General features: G+C 41.6%; 2 protein-coding genes across 2 annotated transcripts in view; both read left to right on the plus strand.

The window, feature by feature from the left end:
- The first annotated feature begins 1,531 nt into the window (after positions 1-1,531).
- ndufa12 (NADH:ubiquinone oxidoreductase subunit A12) lies at positions 1,532-3,032 on the plus strand. The gene is made up of 4 exons (XM_079235925.1): positions 1,532-1,623; positions 1,993-2,075; positions 2,184-2,271; positions 2,771-3,032. The coding sequence occupies exons 1-4, from the start codon at positions 1,535-1,537 to the stop codon at positions 2,949-2,951; spliced, it is 441 nt and encodes a 146-aa protein (XP_079092051.1). The 5' UTR covers positions 1,532-1,534; the 3' UTR covers positions 2,952-3,032.
- Positions 3,033-5,076: 2,044 nt separating this feature from the next.
- Positions 5,077-22,535, plus strand: part of tmcc3 (transmembrane and coiled-coil domain family 3) — a gene marked incomplete at its 5' end in the record, with an annotated part of 35,889 nt that continues 18,430 nt past the window's right edge. The window contains one exon of the mRNA XM_079236280.1: positions 5,077-5,163. Within this exon, the coding sequence (XP_079092406.1) occupies positions 5,077-5,163 (87 nt within the window). The remainder of the gene's footprint in view (positions 5,164-22,535) is intronic.

Raw genomic sequence — 22,535 nt, forward strand, 5'->3', positions numbered from 1 at the left:
CCTCTTGGTTATGTTGCTGTATGTTGCACGACCCACTTAAGGCAAATTCTACAGTGGGAGAAACCCAAATCCTGCTTTTTTTTGTGAAGGAATACAATAGTTAATTCTGTCATTAGAGCCCTCTGGGTGCTGTCGTCAGACAATTTCATGAGTGCCTCTCGTTCAGATTTGTGTTAGTGAGGTATAAATCTGCTAGTCGGGAGCTACCCAGCATGCATTTCTTCATGATTGTACATTAACAGTGACCATTTGTACACATCTACTCTCTCAGAGTTGGAGTCTTCTATAAACAATGATTCTAAACTGTCAGGCAACAGTTTTTCATTAAATATATATATAAATATATTGTCCTCCTGTGTTCATTTCCTGATTTGTTGCTTCAAAGGATGAAAAGCAGATGGATGTATGTGGAGGGGCAGAAGTGCAACTGTCGTCTGGGTCTCTTTAAACAGACAATCACAGCTCTGGTTTGAGAGATAAGGTTATTTTTTTTTACAGCTGACTCGTGATGCCGAAGCTCTGGATTTTACTTTATGCTCTATTTCCCCTCTTATCTCCCTGAGGTGCCTCACTGGACTCCGGTGGATCCACCCTCTCGAGCAGCAGAGAGATGAAGCCCCGTAACATCGGCTCTGCTGCCGAAGTGCCCTCGAGCAACACGCTGAGGACTCTGGGGTTACTTGCTGAATTTGCAGATTTACTTTGTAAATGTTAACATGTTGTGAGGGATTTTAAATGGTATAGAAACTAATTACAAGGCTGTTGCAGATGAATGCGGCATTTGCATTGCATATAATCATGAAAAAAATCTTCCTGTATGTACATTGTGAATTTAACATTTAGAAATAATTTTAAAACACAACCGTTACCAACTGTAACAAACAGTCCGGTCCACCTGACTGAGCTTGTAGTTACAGCAAAGGTGAAGTATTAACTGGTGTGGTTGTGGTTGCAGTCACAGTAACATTTATGGAAGTTGTATTTGTCACATATAGTGAAATGCACCATCCTTGAATGTGTAAATGACATTCAAAAAGGGTGTGCATATGAGAAAATAAATTAGAAATGTGTCCAAAATGAAAAAAAGACAATAAACAAACTTTAAGAAATAAATCCAGGACATCCAAGTGAGAGTTGTGTGTATATACTTTACATAGAGAGAGGTTGTGGAGTTTTATCTAAAGTTGTGTCTATTTTAAGATGATATTTAGTTTCAGTTAAATTATAAGGAAAAAATGGAGCTTGTCTTCTGTGCAAAGAATACAATTGTCTGGGATATACAGTGTAATATCATAGTGTTGAACATTAAATACATAAAGAAGGGTGTAACTATGGAAAATTCTAATCTTTTGATTTTTAAATAGCACTTATGCTTCGCAAATATTTTATCAAGTATATTATTCAAGTACTACTGTTACGGTTCCCGGATAGTTTTGTATCTACATGTGGAACTAAATGTCCACAAGCTTGTTGGTGCTATTCGGACCTATTTTTAAGGCACAACAGTCCGTCTCGGTAATTCTTCCGTCTCAAGATGGCGGAGTATGCAAACGTCGTCCGAAGGGCTTTGGGACAATTAGGAGGTCATGGTGGAGTTCGAGGTTTTTTTCGTCAGTTAGTGAGGTCAGTTTAATTTAATAGTTTGTATTGTCTGTACTGAGCCGCTGTTTGACTGTGAGAGGGGTTTAAAGATGTGTAAACCGGCCGGAAAAAGGAGCCTGGAACTCCTAGAAAACGTTAAAATATGTCAGACATGTCAATGCGTTTGAATGCTATGTTACGCCAAACTCCATTAGAAAGTATCTTAATTTAAGCAAAATGTTCATTAGGAGCGATTAAACCTACTGGAGGTCCTACTGAGGAAACGTCAAGGAGCCTCTGATGAATCCGGCTCCCTTGTTTTGGTTTATATAATTAAAGAAAATGGTAGAAAAGTGGAGCTTACTGTATATCTTATGACTGTCAACCTGACCATCACTGTGCCATTGTCAGGGTGAACGACGTGAAGACAGGAGCCCTGATTGGTGTGGATAAATATGGAAATAAGTACTTTGAGGACAACAGGAACTTCTTCGGTGAGTTGAGTTTCAACTATTGTATAGATTTGGGTTATTTTATGTATATATGTATATTATTACTAATCTGTCCCTAATCTGTTTGTTTGTCTCCAAAAACGTGTCCAGGACGTCACCGCTGGGTGATCTACACCACAGAGATGAACGGAAAGAACACCATGTGGGAGGTGGACGGCAGCATGGTTCCTTCTGAGTGGTACGACCTCCACTTTGTAGTAAAAGGAGTACAACTATCACCATTTGGGCTAAAAAAAACTCTTACGGATTTCTGGGGTCCATCTTAGTCTCGTCTACTATCAACCTTAAACACATCGTATCTGATTTCACACAACGAAGACGATTAAATATGATACCAGTTCTCCTTAAGAGGTGCAGTAGATGAAAATGTATTCCTGAATAAAAATACAGTTGTTTGTAGTCATCTCAGACCGTTAAACTGTACTGTCTTGGTTGGTAGATTAATAGATATGCAGATATAATACACTTGTTTTAACGTACTGTTTGTTTGTTTACCATATTTTTATATTTTTCCTCATGTTATTGCACTGTTATTATTATGCACCTTTCACCAAGTCAATACACAGCTGATTCTGATATGTAGCTGTCAAAAAATAATAATAATCACCACAAAATACATAAAAAGAAGGGCTGAGCTTGTCATTTACACCAGCTGCCCCTCCGTGTTCACTCTTCAGGCATCGCTGGCTGCACTGCATGACGGACGACCCCCCCACCACACACCCACCAGAGCCCAAGAAGTTCCTGGCCGAGGTCCACCAGTTCAACGTGAGCGGCAGCTCGCAGCAGTACGTGCCCTTCCCCACCACCAGCAAGAAGATCCACGAGTGGGTTCCACCCAAAGCCGGAGCTCAGTGAACTCTGACTGCATTATATTTGTAAATTATGATTTCCTAAAACTGCATCCAACAATATCCTAATAAAATCTCTATACAGACATTTACGATGGGGTGTTTATTCTCACAACAAACCTTTTGGTGTTCCCCAACAGGTTGAGAAGAACTCATTTGTGGTGGTTCAAGTCCAATATGGGACTTTTACATTTCTGCACAGCTTTAATTATATCCTCCTCATTTTAGATTCTAGTGGCGAACCAGAAGTTTCCAAAAAAGACAAATATATCAGGTGGAATTTTGGGAAAATGGTGGAAATGACATCCATATTATTTCCATTTGATTGTGTGTGCAGCCATAATAAAAACAAAATTTTAAAAAACATAGTAAACTTCTTCAAGATTCAAGCGGCTGAATCCCAAGAGGTCATGAGAAGAAGTATTTCTAGTTTTTCAAGTCAAATAAAATATTAAATTGTTCCTCAAATTACATTAATGTGAGAAAAAAGACGATTCTTCAGTAATATAAAACGGCATTTGCAAGTAGTTTTTTTAACATTTGGTACTTTACTTAAGCAATCATTGACAATCATTTCTCACATTGATTAAGCCAATTGCAATTACACTTTTCAATCATATTTGATAAACAAAAGCATAAAATCCTCAGATGTTGACCTCTAATCTCTATCGGCAGCAGCCTTCTTCTCGAGATTGTCTTGTCAGCATTTTATTTCAGAGCTCATGTCTCTATGTGGGGACAGACGTTGTCTCCATTGCGCGTTAATCACTGCAGGATTATGCTGAGCCGAGGGAAAGTTGCAACATGCAGCATTTCACACAGAGGTGTTGAGGTCCTGCAGAGCCGCCGGGCTGCACTGTGTGAACGGGACTGGACACACTCAGAAGGACTCGGGAGTCCCTGTGAAAGTCCAGCCGGCACCACTGCCCATGTGCAGAGGAAGAGGTTTGTGTGCTTGCTTTTTCAAATTGTGTTGTCGGGAGGTGTTTCTAAGTCCTGATAACTCTTAGTATCCATCGTCTGCAGCCTTGTATACTCTTAAATCCTCCTACAAGTTATTATAGGCGACTGAATGGCTGCTAGCAGGACAAAAATGTATGCAGCGTCATTTCTGCGTGTTTATTTCTTTGTGTCTCCTTGCAGGTTCCACTCGTATGATCACAGGTGACAGCTTGAGGGCATCTGTCTTAATTAACCTGGTAGATACTCATCATCATTCACCCATTCATTCATTCATTCACTGAAGGCCAGCTGCCCATATATCACATATGTTCCATTCATACAAACACTGATGGCTCAGCCCTCGAGAGCAATTTGTGTTCAGGGTCTTGCCCAAGGACACTTGGACGTGGACTTGAGGAGTCGCTTATCTAACTCATCATTTTCCATTAGAGCAGTAAATAATCCTTTGAGTAGAATTCTGCTTATTGAGTGAGTTTCATATTTATATAAAGTACAAATAAGTACATAAAACCCCACTTGCGTCAAAGTGCAAAATAGAAAGATACGGGATCAGTTACAGGCAAGACTGTATTTTGTATATAATATATTGTTTATTTAATTCAGTCTAAAGTTTTGCGTTCAGAGAGTTTCACTTTTTTAGTCCAAAAAGTACCAAAATAAATCAGAACATTTGTATTTATTTATTTTAAAACCACATCAGCATTAACGTAGTCATTTACACCGTTTACACCACATTAACCTTCTAAAGCTCCAATAGTAAACTTTACTGCTAGAAAGTCTCTCTAACAAATGACATCAGTTTCAATGAAATACAAAATACATTTCAAGGAGGGAGAAGAATAAGATGCTATTTTATCAGTTTAAAATAAAATAAATATATTATTCTCTTTTGGTATTGCGAGTATATTTTGATGTCTTTGTGCTTTTACTTATTTGAAATGCATGACTTTTATTACTTGTGGCAGTATTTCTACACGCCGGTGTCGCCAACGTTACCTTTGCTGCTCCGAGTAGCGCCACTTCTTTTTGACACTTACATTGTTATTCATTTTAATAAATTAAAAAAAGGTATAAATAATAATAATAATAATATATAAAAGGGTAATACATTCACTAATGTCACTTCTTCAGTTTGTGTTTCTGCAGTTTCAGAGATCTGGAGCTGTTCAATGAGGAGACTCACTGTTTCCTCACTTCATCCCCGAGGTGATGGTTTGGAGGAGGAAGAAGAAGAAAAAGAAGAAAGTCAGCTAAATGTAAGAGTCAGCACACACTACGCCTGTGATACTGCCCGTTGTCCAGGAGGGGGCGCTGTTCCAGCCCTGCCTCAGCATCTCATCCATTTAAACTAATTAAAGCAAATTGAGCCAAAAATGCTCCAATGGCAATGAATAAGCCAGAGTGTCATTCAAATCTGTGTTCGGTGGACTGTTCATTTGTTGCCCTTCGGTTTTCCTCGCGGCAGCTGATCGCGATTGTCTGAATCAGCCGCTGCAAAGTGGAGCAGATAATCTCCCTCAGTCTTTAAGTGCTGATGCAGCAGTATTGGCAAGCCGCTGGCGATGCAGCCGGGCGCCAGAAAGAGGCTAAGGAGGGTCGCCTTGATATCCAGACAGGCCCGCGTTCCTCTTCCATCATTCCTCCTGCCAGCTGTCAGGCCTCGTCACCTCCTCATCCTCATCCTCTCTTTGACATCATCGTCTTTTCCTCCTTCCTCGTCCTCTCTTCTTGCATCCTCCACGCCTGACTTCCTCCATTATTTGTGGATTTGAGTGTGAGATTCCTTCTTATCGAAAAGTGTTATGCTTGATGGGTCCGAGTCGGTGCCCTGGGTCTTTTCTGTTTTAGGCCTACTACCCTTTAGCAAGACTAACGTCCCAGTTCTGTCCACTTCCCAAACTCAAAGGCAAAGTCAAGCTAAAGCTCTCAAACCTTTGTGTTTTTTCGTGGACTGAAGTTCCCAGAGTTCACCTGTGCCTCCGTGAGACACCTGAGGTCCCGTTCCTTCCTGTGTCTGTAGATGGTGCACTATTCTTACTGATCACAATTATATTTTTTATTATAATCCCATTTCATGGCCGACATTTTCACATCTCCTAGAATGAAGAGGCGCAGGTGGAACAAATGATGTCCATGTAGGTGTTGCAGTTCTGGTTAATTCATGTTATTAGTAACAGCTGCGCTTTTCTTCTGCGGGGAAAAAGGTCAGCGTCTCCTCAACGTCGTCAAGTGTAACGTGGGCCGTAATTAATATGGACATGCTGTGAATTATTAATTTAAAGGACAAAACAGCATTTTATGTCTTTGTATTATTATCATCAAATTACACTGCAATTATCCCACTGTGAATAAAGTCTGTATAGCCATCACTACACACTGTGCCGCGGTTATAATTGCAGGAAAAGCCCAGATAGGTGTTCCTAATAACATCAACGTTGGCTCTCTTGAGTCACAACTGTGTGACGCATCATCGGAGAAAGTTCTCAATCTCATTACTATTCTGACACCATATAGGTCTTTCTAATTTCCCACTTTGTGCATCCTCGATTCCTTTCCTTTCCTCGCGTCTTGGTCCCGCCCACGAGAGATGTTAGACTATATATTAGACTATATACTTTATTGTGGGAATCACTACAAATATTTGAATGGCAAGCAACATTTAATTAAATCAGTCCGATTCTATAGCTAAAGATGACCTCACCTGCTTAGAAATAGTATTTTATATAAATATAATAAAACACTTTTTAGAAGGATGGTGAAGAACATTCAGCTTTAGGTTGGATGTCAAGAAACAACATTGACCTCTCTCCCACTTGTAAAATATGCCTTTGAGTATGAGTGGGAGTGTGTGTGTGTGTGTGTGTGTGTGTGTGTGTGTGTGTGTGTGTGTGTGTGTGTGTGTGTGTGTGTGTGTGTGTGTGTGTGTGTGCAAAGTCCAGCTTCAGACACACACACTGTTATCTGGCTGTGCAGATAGAAGGAGTGAGTCTGGCAGGAGATTCCTGCACTAACTCATTCATCCCCTTAAATCCTTCCTCCCTTCCTCCCTTCCTCCCTTCTCTCTCTCCCTCTCCCTCTCCCGTACAGTTTTTCTCCCCAGCTTCTTGTCTGCTGCCTCCTGATTGGCAGCTGAGGTTTGTTGTTACCGTGGCCAAGTGTTCCCGGACCGCACACACCTCGGCACGAGGCAGCGTTGCGCAGAGCGAGATTCGAGGCGAGCTGACACAGGAAGCTAAAAAAAACATTTCACAATAAGAGGGTTGCGCACACACACACACACACACACACACACACACGCGCGCACACACACACTCCTCCCCTCGCACAGGGCAGTCCCGACACTTCAAAGAGGCAGACAGAGCTCTCTGATGTTGCAGGGGTCTTCTGAAGCTGCTGTGGCATGCACTTTGACCTCGGGCTGTGAGGAAGAGGAGGCATGAGGAGGAACTACAGCGCTATCCCGCTCATCTATGTGTCAGAGGTATAGCGTTTGCACTTGTTACAACTTTAAAATCTGTCGCCTCGCTTTTCTCTTTGGGTGTTGGATGTGGTTTATGGAGTGAGGTCAGGGCAGAGTCACATGTGATCATCAGCGCATTGTTGCCCTCATGAACCCATCACATGAGAAGCTGTGTGAGATAGGAACAACTTTATCGCTTGTTAACCACTGAAATGGCTCTCGGTTGATTTTATTATGTGGTTTCCATGTTGATACGTTTGTTATTTAATGTTTTGCGACCAGAGATGAGCTCTCTCTCTGTTTTTTTGACAGTTGCAGGATGAGTCGGGCAAGTTTCACCACGTCTGTGTTCTCTGTGAAGCACCTGATTGGCTTTAGCTGCTCGAGTAACATCTAAGGAATGTGTATGGCAGTAGCCATAGATCATGCAGAGCTTGTTTTTTTTTCTTATTTTTCTCTGTCTTCCTCTCTTGTCCCTGAAGTTTCTCCGCTCCGCCTCAGAGCGCTCCGGCAGGAGGTCATGTTTGTGTTCCTCCCGTCTTTATCCGTCCATCACAATCTCAGCTTGCTCTTTTGAAATGTCTGGTTATTGCACTCTGTGTCTGGAGATAGAGAAAGTCTCTGAGCCTGTTCCTTTGGGCTGCCCCTTTTTGTGCTGACGCTGTGTGTTTCTGTGTGTGCATGCATGCATTATGTGTCTCAGTGTATGCACAACCAAATGCCCTAAACAAAAAGTTATGTAACCCCTCCAGCATAATGGGGCTCTTCCTGTCATGCCAACAGCCTTTGCCAGTCCACAAACAAGGAAATAGTAGCAGAAAGGAGCAGCTTTTATTTGTTTTCGCTTTGTTTGTTTCCGCCCTCCTCAAGGTCTCAGCTCTCTCTCACTCTCAGCTTCTGCACCGCTAATATGTCATCAAGTCCTCCGTGCACAGACATACCTGCAGAGCCGGTGGAGAAAAGTGTGCTCCAACTCTTAGCTGTGGTGTCGGAGAGCTCCCAGCTTTTATTCCCCCTCTGCTGCTGCTCATTAAGCTGAACACACTCTCCCTAATACACCTCGCGGAGGAGCCGTCTCCTTTATCCTCACACGCTCTCGGGGAAAGAGGTGATGCAATGGGAGGACATTGAGCAGGTTTCCCCTCCTACAAGGATACACAGGGATGGAGGGTGGTGGAGATTAAAGGGCGGGAATCACCACGATACAATATGATCACGAAACTTAGGTCACGATACGATGTTATCGCGATTTTTATCATTTCGGGATATCCCGATAAACATATATCGCGATATATTTCGATGTATTACCTTTTTTTTTCCAGTTGCAAATGATGCAACCCTCCCACAGTGGATATGATGATGTATTAAGTGACACGATGTAAATGTGTCACCTGTCGGATACTTATAGTGTGGTAAACATCTCCTTAACATCTCTCTATGTGTTGCAAACCAATAATTAGGGCAGTTTTGAACTGAAATACCTCAACAACTATTGCATGTTCCCCAGAGGATGAATCCTCCACAACACCCTGAAACCAACATTTAGATTTAGCATTTTGTGCATGTTTCGTTAAGGGTTAAAGTGGTATTATTATACTTCCCCAGAGTTTTCATTTTTGCATTTCCCACCACTCGCCTTCCTCTTTTGCATCTGTGACACAAAGTGAGACTCAACAGCTCGACAACTCATTATTTATGTTTCATTCCAGCCACCGTGTGTACAATTGGATCGTTTGCAGCTTTTTATGCGACGCAAACAATTCCTGCATCTCTGCATCGCGCTCTCTTCACCTCTCTGCCCACGGCGGTGATTATTGTTTGTGATAGTCTGCTGACCCTGTGCTCTGTATGCACTTCACTGTGCTGGGCTGAAAACACGTTCCACCCACTCTGGTTATGTGGCCATTAAAGTGAAGCAAAGCGAACATGTTTACATGCACCTATATTCATCGCAATTGTCTGTTTAAAACAACACACTAACACATATCATACACACAATGTGTGTGGTTTAATGGGAATATTAAAACCAGCACTATCAATAAGATAAGTCAGAACATTTGATGTTTCTGTTGGATGGATTACATTTCGTAGAGACGGTTTTTAGAACTTTTTCGGTGTAAATAGCTGCTTGATTTGTCCAAAAATGACTAAGAGGGAACCAGAACAGTGAAGAAAATAATAAAAATACAAAAAGGAAGCGCTGGTAGAGAAACTAAACTGTTGCTTTATTCATAAAGTCCAGATAATACTAACCAAATTAGATGTTTTAAAATGTCTTATTTTGTCCAACCAGCTATCTATATTAGTTTAAAGTTGTGTGTGTGTGTGTGTGTGTGTGTGTGTGTGTGTGTGTGTGTGTGTGTGTGTGTGTGTGTGTGTGTGCGCGCTCCGCCTCATTAACATATAACCTTGTCTGTGTCAGAAGCCTCGAGCTACCTGCTGTGAAGAGGAAAAACAGGCTCTGTACTGTAAATAAAGATTTTATCTTTTTTTCCGTCGTCATCTCTTTTTCTCTGTGAAGTCAGCGGAAAAAAAGTATTCTCGTATTTCTCGTATTTTCGCTTTCATATCCGTCTTCTTCGGCTTTACGTTTGGTTTATTAGCTCTGACACAACAACGTTACAGTAAATCCGGCTTTAACAAAGGCGGTAATCTTTTGGTTCAGACTGTTTCAGAGAGTTGTTGATTACATTATGGGATCATTTTGAAAGCTGTTGAATTATACCAATAAAGACAAAAGATGCAAATGTTTGGCTTTTTTAAATAACTCAAAGAAGTTGCTTATTATTTTGGGGGAGAGAGTTAGATGAGACGATGAATACCACTTCCATGTCTGTACGGTGAATATGTAGCAGCAGTCGATTAGCTTAGCTTAGCACATAGACTGGAAACGGGGGAGAAAGCTAGCGGTGTAACCTACAAGTCTCATCACGATACAATACGATATAGATTCTTTGGACAGGTCTGACAGGTATGACATGGTGACACAGAAGGCCTTGGAAATTTCAAAATAAAAGCGCGTCGATAAAGATAATGGTGTATGCATCGATATTTTTCACTTTGCATCGATGATGATGATTATTGATTCGATCCAAATCAATGTATCGAGTTATTTAATGACAGATTACCTTTCGCCTTTGTACCTCTTGCTTTAATGTCAGACACCTGTATCTCTCTCTCTCTCTCTCTCTGTCTCTCTCTCTCTCTCTCTCTCTCTCTCTCTCTCGCTCTCTCTCCCTGCCTACAAATCCCAGAGGCTGTCATCTACACTAGAGAACAGATGAAATGTCATGAGCTGGCGGTGCAGCGACGACACATGAAAGCGCCGCCCCGCTCACTTTGAAAGTGTGACCCCTCAGATATCCGTTTCAAGCGGCGCCTGGTGGTCAGAGAGGCCGCGCTGTCCTTTGTGGAAGCATTCACTCGTCCTGGTGGTCGGATCCGCTCACGGCCCGGTGTTTGGATCACTGCAACACATCAAAGGTTTCGTTAAAACATGCAACACGATTAGCAGGTTGAATCAAGCTATCGTGAGTCAAACTGTTAGCTGCAAAAAGTACTGAAAGTATAAGTACTTATTATGCAGAATGCACTATTTCAGAATAAAGTATATTATAGTATTCATACACCACATTTTTTTTTATTAATCAGATATCTGCAAAGTCATTTCTGTACAAAACACTTCAATATTTTATTTTAGATTTAGTGGAGTGGAAGTATATAGTAGCATAACATCAAGTACCTCAAAGTTGTACTTAACACAGTACTTGAGTAAATGTACTGTACCTCACATGTGATGAGCAGATCACATATGTAATATTAGATCAATATTTTAAAGAAGATGTGGTGATCCAAGTAACCAAAGATTAACAAGAATAATTGAATGGAGAAAAAAAAGGGTCTAATTTGTCCAAAATCCCAAAATGTTGAGCTCGAAATAATAAAAAGCAGAAAAGTCTCTCATTATCAAACCAGATAGGACATTAATTTACTCTCGTTTTCATGGATCCCAAATTCATATTGAACCCCAAATATGTTTCTCATCTTTTTGAACAGTTACTAACATTTTGAATTAGTTACTAGATTATCTTGACCAGGTGTTTGGATTTGAAGCCGTACTTTAGGGCTTCAGCAGACTCACATGTGAGTGTACTTTGTATTTTACCTGCGTTACAAAACGATATAAACTCTGTGTGCTTTTTAGAAGGTTGTTTCAGCCTTTCTGTGCCAAATGCAGCCGCATATAGAGTGTGCTTCCTCTAGACTGAAGCTGTGTATAAACAACGTCCTTGTGCCTGAACTACACAATGTTACACACACATGGGGAGACAAAAGATGTGAGATTAGTACCATCACCGGTAAGAGGTGTCTGGGAGCTGCAATAAGAGGCCGCTCATGCATCAAGAGCAAAGTGACAAGGAAACAGCCAGAAGCTGCTTGTGGGTGAAAGCTGCAGAGAAACGGTTAAAAAAACAAACAGAACCGGGCCTCAAACTGTGTGACAATAATGAGTGTCAGCGTGAATTGACGTCACTGAATTAATTACCTCTGTGATGCTGGAGGTTTGAGACCAGGTCCAGGATTTTAGAAATAGTGCTGCCAGGATATATGGAGGGCTTTTGTCTTTCTATAATCCAGTTCCTACATGTATTTGTCACCTTTAAATTGTTCAGTTAACTGTTTTTGTACATTTTCTGTCTGTGTTTTAAAGAGGTCTTATGTTTATGTGGAGAAATTCAGAATTATTGTGCAGCGTATCGAATCTTAAAGCTTAATACCATCATGCGCAGAGCACCCAGTATCTAAAGTTGGTATCTGAATTTGTGGTCTGATTTTTGCCATTGCTTCCTCTTTTTTTTTTTTACAGATAGTTCCTGAAACATTTCTAACTTTAGACTTCATTTTATTAAAGCAAGGCTTTTCATTTAACACGGGTTCAAGCAGTAGACATTATATTTTTTAAAAAAAGCTTTAAATTGTTAAATAGAAATACAGTTCAGAATCAAAGGAAAAGAAAACATGACACAGTCACAGGAAACGTTTGGTTTATTTACAATTTACAGGTACAATGTGCAGCATTTGGCGGGATCTATTAGAATGGTAGGAACATAATATGTGTTCTTCATTGTATAAATAACCTGAAAGTAAGCAACTAAAAGTAATTTCACATGGCGTGCTCATGAGAAAGAGAGCTCTTAATCTTTGACGGACGGACTCTTTTATGTTCATTCTTACCACAGGACTAATCCAGCATGTCTCACATGTTCAGAGGCCAAAGGGATTACTAAAAGCTACTTCCATAAATATGGCATTGAATCCTAACGCAAGTTAGACGTTATGCTGTGGACTTTTGCTTCTCGAGTCTAATATATATATATATTCTCTAACTGGACATCTTTGGATTTTAATTACCTCCGTTTACATCTGGCAGCCATGTTTCTACACAACGGACAAACCAAACTCTGGCTCTGGAAAAAGCCATTTTGCTTTTTTTCACGTCGTCAAAACCGTCGTTGTCTTCCACGCTTTGACCCGCGGGAGAAGTTTCAGTTGGTTGCAATCTGCAGCCTCAACACTAGATGTCGCCAAATCCAACACACTGGACCTTTTATGTGAGAGAATGGGCCGAGATGTTTTTATATATGGAGTCACATTGGCACCAATTTAAATACGTCGCTGTAGCCTTTAATATATATATTTTTATATATATATATTTGATTAATGTTGGCTTAAAAGTTAAAATGAAAGAATATTGAAGTAAATAAACTACAATCAGGCTGTAAAGTGCTCTTTCTTTTGCAGATAGAGTAGTCCGTTCTGCCTAGAAGACCATCTGTTTCGTGTCCAGATACATGCCTCACTTATGTGTGTCTTTAGTAGTATCATCAGTGCGATTGTATGCTAATGTATGCTAATGTGTGCTACTAAAACTGCATTAGGGCTTGTGAACGAGTGGACGGGAGATTAGCCTCGACGGTACAGCATCCATCTGCTGCAGAGCCTCTCTTCCAGTCAGCTTCAATTCACCACCAGAGTCCACACACAAAAAAAGAAAGAAAAGACCGTCCCCATTTCATTCCCTGCATGCCCATTCAAGTGCCCCAGTGATTTAGTTCCCCTGCTATGCTGGGACAAAAGATGCGGCTGGAAAGCAGGGGACCTCATCCCTCCCTAAAGAAATGCTTTTATAGAGGCTGAAAAGACTGCGAGGAGGAGGAGGAGGAGTGAATCTTCGTCGGTTCATTTGTGGGAAAGAGAGAGTTGCTTTTAACGTAGAGAGGAGAGGTAGTGGAAAACTCTGGAGATTTACGCATCATTAAATTAAATAGGGATGTACCATTCAAACTAGTTGCATAATGTATTTACTCAGCTGTAACTGAGCTAAATGCTAATTGTTTCCCCCAAAACAACATAATATACCTCAAACTACAAAATGTTATGCCAATTATTTGATTAGTATCAGATATTTCACTCTCATTCTGAATTGCATGAATACTGCTGACTTCCACGACTCCCTGGTGAAGAGATTAAAGCATGTATCCGGCTTACGTTGCAAGTTCAACCTGTTGTGTTCACAGCTTGTTTCCACTTTATTCCAGGAGCAAAAGAATGTTGCAGAAGAAAGTTTTAACGATGCCACCTGCAGCCGTGAATCACCAGGTTGAAACTAACCAGACGGGACCTCTTGCAGGGCTGATGTCTGATTCTGCCGCTGCAGCGTGACAGACTGAGGCCCCTGTGCTGATTCATTCTGCCTGCTGATATACGGGACGCTCAGGCTGATTAATCACTGTGTCCCCACATGCCAAACGCTGCCCACAGCAGCAGAAATCCCTCCTGCTCTCGACACCCTCTCCGTGGAGACGTGTGAGTGAGGATTATTACTCGGCCACTAGTGAGCCTAATGGGTCTCATTAGCGTCAAAAGCACAAGGTGAAAAGAACATTTAGGGTAGTTGAAACTAGCCTTGCTGACAAATCCGTCTTATTCGGCTCGAGATAGATCCCGGAAGGGGGTACATGACGTTTAATTCAGGTTGACATAGAGGATGTGCTCCGTTTGGTGTGGCAAAGTTATAAAAGCACAAGCAATAAGTCAAGGAAAGGAAGGGAGGATATAGCCATAAGGTGAGAGAGAGAGAGAGAGGCAGGGCAGGAGACGCATTGTAAAAAGAAAATGTAATTGCTGGCACTCAAGTGATGCCATAATAAAAAAGAAAAGTGAGTTGGCAGCTTTAATAAAAAGAGAGACGTTTGAGGACAGGTCACTCACAGCGATGAAGAGTTGGCGTAATGAAAGGAAGGGATGTTATTTTATGGTCGGGGCTTCTATCCGCGAGGATTATGTCATCCAAAAATACATCATAACCTCTCTGCTCCAGTTACTGAGCCCAAAGGAGGTGCATGCGTGTGTGTGTATGTGTGTGTGTGTGTGTGTGTGTGTGTGTGTGTGTGTGTGTGTGTGTGTGTGTGTGTGTGTGTTCAATTGATTCTGCCTTCGCTCTGCATGGGGCGAGGGATGAAAGATGAGTTTTTACCAACGGTGGGTCGCAGCTTCTGTTTGTTTTGTTGCCACTGTGCTCATCTGGGTGCAGACATATTCCCAACATGGCAACAGCAGAATTATTAAACACATTAGAGCGTCCCTGCGACAGTGATGTCGGCCCAAAACATGAGGCGGGAGTCGTAACGGTGGAAATGTTCAAGATTTAATGTGATTCTCGCCCCGTAATTTCCTTTTTTCTCCTCCCCACGGCGCTCTGATGTGCTATCATTTACTTGTGGATCAAAGTTGAACGCAGGGTTAATGGGACATGATGTGCTCGAGGTGTCACCTCATCTCCATAACATTGTGGACTTGGATCTGCTCCTATGATGTGCATGTGACTGTGGGCTTCTGTCTGTCTGAGAAACGAGGAACAGAAAGAAATGAGGAAGCAAAGAGACGTTTCTTTTTGGCGACAGGCGTCTGGAGAGTTTCCCTTCCAGTCTGACTCAGAGATATAACCGGACAGGAGTAGAACAGCTGTTTGTCAATTAGCTCTCAGTTTCTTGTCTCGCTTTCTATGTACGTCTGGGTTTCTTTTCTCACACATATTAAATGAAGTCGGGTTTACTGGAAGGGAAAAATGGGAACTGATATTCGGATTGACGTCAGTTTTTGACCGGCATACATCCTCCATGTAGGTGGAATAGGTGGACTAAACATCGGACACATTGACGTATGCAGTCCAATGCAAGAGAACAAGTAGACAGAATGAAACCATGTAACATTTAAAGAAGAAGACTCAACTAAAAAAGAGAACATCTTAAGTAATGCATGGTTGTTGCGTTGCAGTTTCATCATACAGGTGTTCCTGTGGGGAGAGAAGTAATGTAAGAGAAATTCGTTATGCAACAGGATTTTAAAGCAATGTTCTTCTTTAATTCAGTTGGTTTATTAGAGCTTTTAAAGCAATGTTCTTCTTTAATTCAGTTGGTTTATTAGAGCTTTATGTTTAAAAAAAACCAGGCCGAGAACGTCTGTTCTCGGCGGCCCATGAGAACAAAACAAGGAGCTGAAAGACAGTAAAACGAGTCACCTGATGCATTGTAAACATGTCATTATTGGTTAGTGGCGCTTTAAGAACTTTATCTGAACATTCAAGAACCCCAACAGAAGTATCTGATGCTCCGTTCCACTTTTCCCACCAGAAGGTTCTGACCCGGTAACCTAAACATCGGAGGAAACCCAGCAGAACATCCTGCGCCGCCCACGACTTAAACATTCCAGAACCCCCGGTGCCGATTGTTTCCGATTCCCACCCGAGAACATTCCCAAAAAAAACAGTACGATTCCTTCATCTAAACATTTCAGAATCCCTACAGAACGTTCCCGACTCCGTCAAACATTCCAGAGCCTCCCAAAAACAACCCGGAGCCCAGACCTAAACCCTCCCGCCCGGTATCGGTGTCCTGGAAGTCTCTGGTGTTACGGGGGTCAGGCTGAGGTCACCGCTGAGACGGAGACAGGAAGTGCTGCAGGAAGTCCATAGAGAACACAAACATCGCTGGTGGGAGGAGGGACAATAGCGTCTTGTACGTCTTGCACGCACGCAAACGCTTCAGTCCTTGTCAATCGTGTAGTTTTCTGATATTAATGCACTGCAGATCAAAAATGCTGTGAAGCATCTCTCTTTTTGTCAGATAATTGGATTTTGAAAATTGCACTTATTAAAACGTCAAATGTGGTGACATTAAGTGTGCGTGCTCAACCCTGACATAATGCTTTATTTCCTTGCAAATGAGTCAAAGCAGGGAAAGAGAATCGTCTTTAAATGGGCTTTTGTTGCCGTGGTAAAGCCTCACAAGAGTCGTGCGGTGCTGAAATACCCATTAGGGATCTGCTCTTAATGGCATTTACATAACAGGCTAAAGCTGTTGTGTGTGAGCTCACAGCCAATACCCTCTCTGAAGCAAATCGATGCTAAAGTACAAAAGAGAGCACCAATCTGGATCTAATTAAATGTCACATTTAACTCTCTGCCTGCTACTTCTCTCTCACACACACACGCGAATGCGTGGATGTAATAAATCAATACCCATGGGGAAATGGACTGGAAGTGTATTAGGTTATTTAGGATTGATCATGACAGGAAGGCTTGTCGTGAAATCCGTCCCAGAGAGAGCCGTGCAGCGATCCTTCTAAACACTCACACTCTCTGGCAGAGACGATATGATTGAATCAGCCGGGATGCAGATTCAGCTTCTGCAGGCGGCCTCAGTGCCAGGTGCTTCTCTCTGAATCACCAGGGCCTCCGAGTGTCCGGCCTGTCAGCACACACACTTGTCACGGTGATTAAAACACAGCTGACTCATTCGCCCGGCCTCAGAAAGTGGGCTTCAGGTCGACGCGTGCACGAGAGAGTGTGTGTGTGTGTGTGTGTGTGTGTGTGTTTGTGTGTTTGGGGGGGGGGCTAGTGATGGAGAATGACAAGAATGTAAGACGGGGATGAAACACCTGTCAGTATGTCAGTGTTGTCCAAAGCGGCAGATGCAAGAGTCCACTTATATTGTGTGGATAAATACTTCATGTGAGGCGTATCACATGACAGGCCCGCTAACCATGCTAATTAGGTTCTTTATCAGTAATGCCAGAGTAAACCAGCTCAGTCCTTAAATTATTCATGACACCTTTTGTTGGGTGATTCTGACCCTTCACTTTGATATGGTGTCCTGTTTATCTATTTCACATGCCGAAATAATCATCCGGCGTAAAACAAAGAGCGATCGAAGAAGTCTGGTGTAGCTGATGAGGAACGTAGTAAAAGAGAAGAGTCGAGTAGCAGGAGTTGATCATTGTTGACAAAAAAAAACACCTGATGCATGAAGTACTTCTACTTCACTACATTTCAAAAGGAAGGGATTAAAGGAAATATTACTTTTCACTCTGCTACATTTATTTGACAACTACAGTTTCTTTATATTTGTCAGATTAGCATTTCAGTCCAAAACATGTGACCAGACTGTGGAATATTGTGCTTACAACATGCAGGGTTCTTACTGTCATGGAAAACCTGGAAAAGTCATGGAATTTTAAAATGGTTATTTCCAGGCCTGGAAAAGTCCTTGAAAAAATAAAATCCCAAAAGTTTTGTAAAAGTCATGTAAATGTGTTATATTCATGTGTTCATGACGTCCATTTACGCTGAGTTTGAAATAATTAATATGCTTTCAAAAGAAAGACGATCAAAATATAAGCAGGCATACATACAGACATCTATATAAATGTTTATTCTTTTAATCAAACTATTGCCTCATTCATTTGAGTCATTTAAGGTTTACTGTATGCTTTGGATTCTCATTCTTAGTTTAAATACTACATTTACACCCAAATTTCACTAAATGTTTGCTCATGGAAATTTGGTTTAAAGTCATGGAAAAGTCATGAAATCCATTGGCCAGAATGTGTATGAACCCTGAACATGTGTCAATAATAATAATAATAATAATAATAATAATAATAATAATAATGTAATATAATAATGCAAAACTCTGAAAGGGCTCATTCTGCACAGTGAGTTCCTTTATACTTCTTTATTTTCATGTATAACAGAATAATAATTGTATAATCCAAATACTTGAAGTACTTATCTTGATGTATACTTTGACTTTCATTGTAAAAATATAATATATATATACTGCATATTTTTCGTTAAACTACTTTTATTTCGCGCTCCGGTTATAAATTAATGAATGTGGGCGTGTCTTCGGAGGGGTGTCTTCGATATCCCCGCCTGCCCCTCCCTCTGTTTAAACCATGTGGGCGGGGCGTAATCACACATTGTGCTTCCCTGGCTCGCTGTGTTTGGAGGGATTACCGCGGCGGGGCTGGCCGGGCATCGAACCACACCGTCTCCGCCGTCGGGCCGGAGTCTTTTCAAGCAGCGCCGTGATGGCGCCGCCGACGTTAACGGGCAACGTGCAACTTTAACGCGCGAGGACAACGCAACGGAGCGATCCCACAGTGTGACGATCCCCGAGGTTATTATGCCCGGAGCTCGTTGCGCTGCTGCGGAGAAAAGTTCACCGGGAGCAGGGCGACTCTTCCCCCCGCGGGCGGCTCGGTAAAACATGGTAAATATGCGTCTTCTGGCGTGTGTGCGTCTTTAAAACGAGCCAACCGAGCCTGTCAGTGGAGGAGTTGGAAATCAAGCTTGTGTGTGTGTGTGTGTGTGTGCGTGTGTGCGTGCGTGCGTGTGTGTGTGTAACCTCTTCAACAGGCGACACGTTTTGCTCTCTTGTCATAAAAAAAATAATATATATATATATATATATATTATTTTTTTATGACAAATATATATATATATATATATATATATATATATATATATTAATTAAAATCCTAACGTATGTATTTTCTAGTGTGAAACTGCACATTACCTGCACACACTCCTCGTGCCTCTCGGATCCCATAACGTTGCTCCAGTCTCTGCATTATTTTTCTTCTTCTCTTTCTTAATATCGGTGTCTCGGTATCTTGTCGTTCCCCAGACTCGTTGGAGGCTCTGCATCTGCACTCATATGCGTTGCAGCGTTAAATTGACATGTTTGTATCATGGAGTTTGGCGCAGATGAACCGAGCTCAGCAGTGAACTTGTTTTAAGTCATTTTTTGACATAGAAGACCTTTTTATGATGCAGACTAATATTATTATTTTTCTTTGCGTGGCATCACCCAGACTGTTGGCAAAGCAGTATAAATAAGCAAGTGTGTGTATCCGGTCTGTCTGCAGGTGGGGGTTGAAATATGCTCTCTGTTTTTTTTATATGGATATGGAAATAGAAAACGCCAGTGGGAGGTTGTTGTGCTTCTCAAGGTGCATTCAAGTACCGGTTGCACCAGAGTGCCATGCAATTTTGTGTGTGTGTGTGTGTGTGTGTGTGTGTGTGTGTGTGTGTGTGTGTGTGTGTGTGTGTGTGTGTGTGTGTGTGCATTACTATGTTATTCCAGTAAGATGGCGTGTCATAACAAAACAAACACGACAGAGAGCTGCTTCTTTGTGCAGGACATACTTGTAGCCTGAGAGCTTTCAAAAGAGGGGCATGTCTAAATGGAGGTGCACTTACTTCTGTATTGCCACACAATTCACACACAATTTCCATTTAAATTGCCTTAAAAGTGCCAATTTCCCTTTCCAGTTTCACTTTGACATAATTGTAGAGGAGTCTCTCAGATTGACACAATCCCTATTTTTTCTTTTGCCAGCTGACACCCACAATATAGTCACCCACGTCTCTGCGGTACTTTTTCCCCGGCAGTCTGCTTTGGAGTCGGCGCACACAGGTACACAAGGAAACACACCTTTTTTCTTTTCTTTTATGGAAACATATTTCGCTGCTGAGTGGCGATCCGGGTGCAGGAAGAGGAGCCTTGCCCAAGGGCACCTGAGTGGTAGTTGCTGTGAAAGCACACAGCATTACTCATCTCTTCCCAGACAGTCGATGGAAAGTCTAGCGTTTGTAGAGGAGGAGAGTCTGGAAGAAGCACTGAAACAGATTCAGCTGTAACACCTCGCTCACATTTCACTTTTCTAGCTTTTTATTAGCGATTAATCTGCCGGTTGCTTTTCTTAATGAATCGTCGTGTCTACGAAATGTCAGGAAATGGTGAAAATGCATGTATGGCTTTTCAAAGATATCCAGTTGATCGTATATCAGAATCAGAATGTATACATATTATAAACAAGATAAATATAAAAAAGACAATTAAAGACAGCAGAATGTGTCTTTATTATGACAGAGAAGATGTTTTGCATTTTTACTTGAACGGTTACTCCTAGAATGTAGCAATTGTCAAATAGTTGATCGATCAGTCGCTCCATTGATCCATTAAAGAACAGATTGTTGCAATTTTAGATTAAAGTCAAAGCCTAATTGAGCAATTTAGCTAATTAATCAGTTTGTTTTAAACCTGCTTTCTGCAAAAACTCTCATTCAGCTCCCTGCGTTCACACAGGAAAACAAATGAACTCAGTAATAAGTAACCAAAATGTTTGTTATCCAAGAACATTTACAAAAGTGTTACTAATAAGAGAACGTCAGCTAGATACTTGTGTATTATTTGTGTTCTTATCACTTAAAAAGGGAATAATTAATGCATCTAATACCCTGTTAACACTTTATTAATATAACTAACGAGGGCGTCTTCAAACTCACGACACGAAGTACACAAACAACCCATAATGCAACGCTCCCTGTAGGAGCTCTACGCTTTTGGAGAAGAATAATTGATGGTGTGTGTGTGTGTGTGTGTGTGTGTAAACTGGAGACACGCCGAGCTCGGCTCTTCTGTGATGAAAAAGGAAGGCGACTAATATCAGTGAGGGTATTGATTTGTTTCCGTAGAGGAACCGTTGTGGACTTGCTTCATTTATACATCGATATAGACGGTGCTTAAAGGTCTCGGGGTTGTTTACATCAGCCTAAACTGTGTGTGTGTGTGTGTGTGTGTGTGTGTGTCTCTCTGTGTGTGTGTGATGGCTGTGGTGTATAATTAATGCACCAAGTAGCGTTCTCTCTTGCTATCATTAGATCAGTTTCAAAGAGGAAGATTTCTTCCTCAGCAGGCAGAACTTTTGTGTGCGTGTGTGTGTGTGTGTGTGTGTGTGTGTGTGTGTGTGTGTACGTGTGTGTTTGATCTGGAGGGAAGAGGATGGGGGGGTGTTTCCTTCTCTGCGCTCCTGACAGTTTCCCCTCTGGGCAGCAGTGTGTTCTCCTAAGGTTCCTGCTCTCCTTCTTTAGATTCATGTCAATAAAGAGGAGCTTTTGTCAGGTTTATTATGATCCACTGAGAGCATCTTCCCGAGGAGATTGTTCATGTCCTTAAAGAGAGCCGGTCCTCGTCGGCCTCCGTGTCGGATCGTAAGACTCCCGGGAAAAGGTGCATGATCCATTTCCCCCTCGTGACATGAATGGAAGTCAAGGGTCGTTTAGTTTTTTTTGGATAGTGTGGAATATATTCCTTTTGCATTGATCGGAAAAAAGAGGTTAAGTTAACGATTATATCCGATTATTGATCCGTTTGACGGACCCTTAATCGTTTGACCTTTGACCAACAATAGGTTCCCACAGTCCAAAGACATTTAGCCAAAGAACACGTTTTAAAGAAGTCCAACCTGGGAAATTGTGATCGTCTTTGTATTTTCTCACAATAATTATGGGATTATTAAAAAAAAACAACAGAATCAACAGATCAGACAGTTGAGAAAACACTGTTCATCTGCAGCTCCGTAACGGCTGTAACAAAACAAAGGAAGGAACCGGCTGCTTTATATTTAGTCTCCTGAACGTCAGCCGGGAGCAGAAGTCCTTTGAAGTCTCACACGAGTTAAACTCTCACAAAGGGTTCTCCTACACTTTTTATTTATTTAATTCACACTCGCTGATTCATTATTCATTTTATGTCAAGGTAAACTGAACATTGAAGACAACCGCTTGACACAATTTTCTGACATTTCAATTATCGAACAAGTAAAGCGTTAACCGATCAATGCCCTGCCTTCCTCTTTGTAAATTAACACATTCTTCACATGCCCACCGATACAAACAGATGAAAGGAAATCGAGCGTGCGAACAGAATACAATGCGTTCTGTCCGTTGGGTTTTAATGGTTCCTAAACAACATTTAA

Source organism: Taurulus bubalis (assembly GCF_910589615.1).
Source record: "Taurulus bubalis genome assembly, chromosome: 20".
Lineage (NCBI taxonomy): Eukaryota > Metazoa > Chordata > Actinopteri > Perciformes > Cottidae > Taurulus > Taurulus bubalis.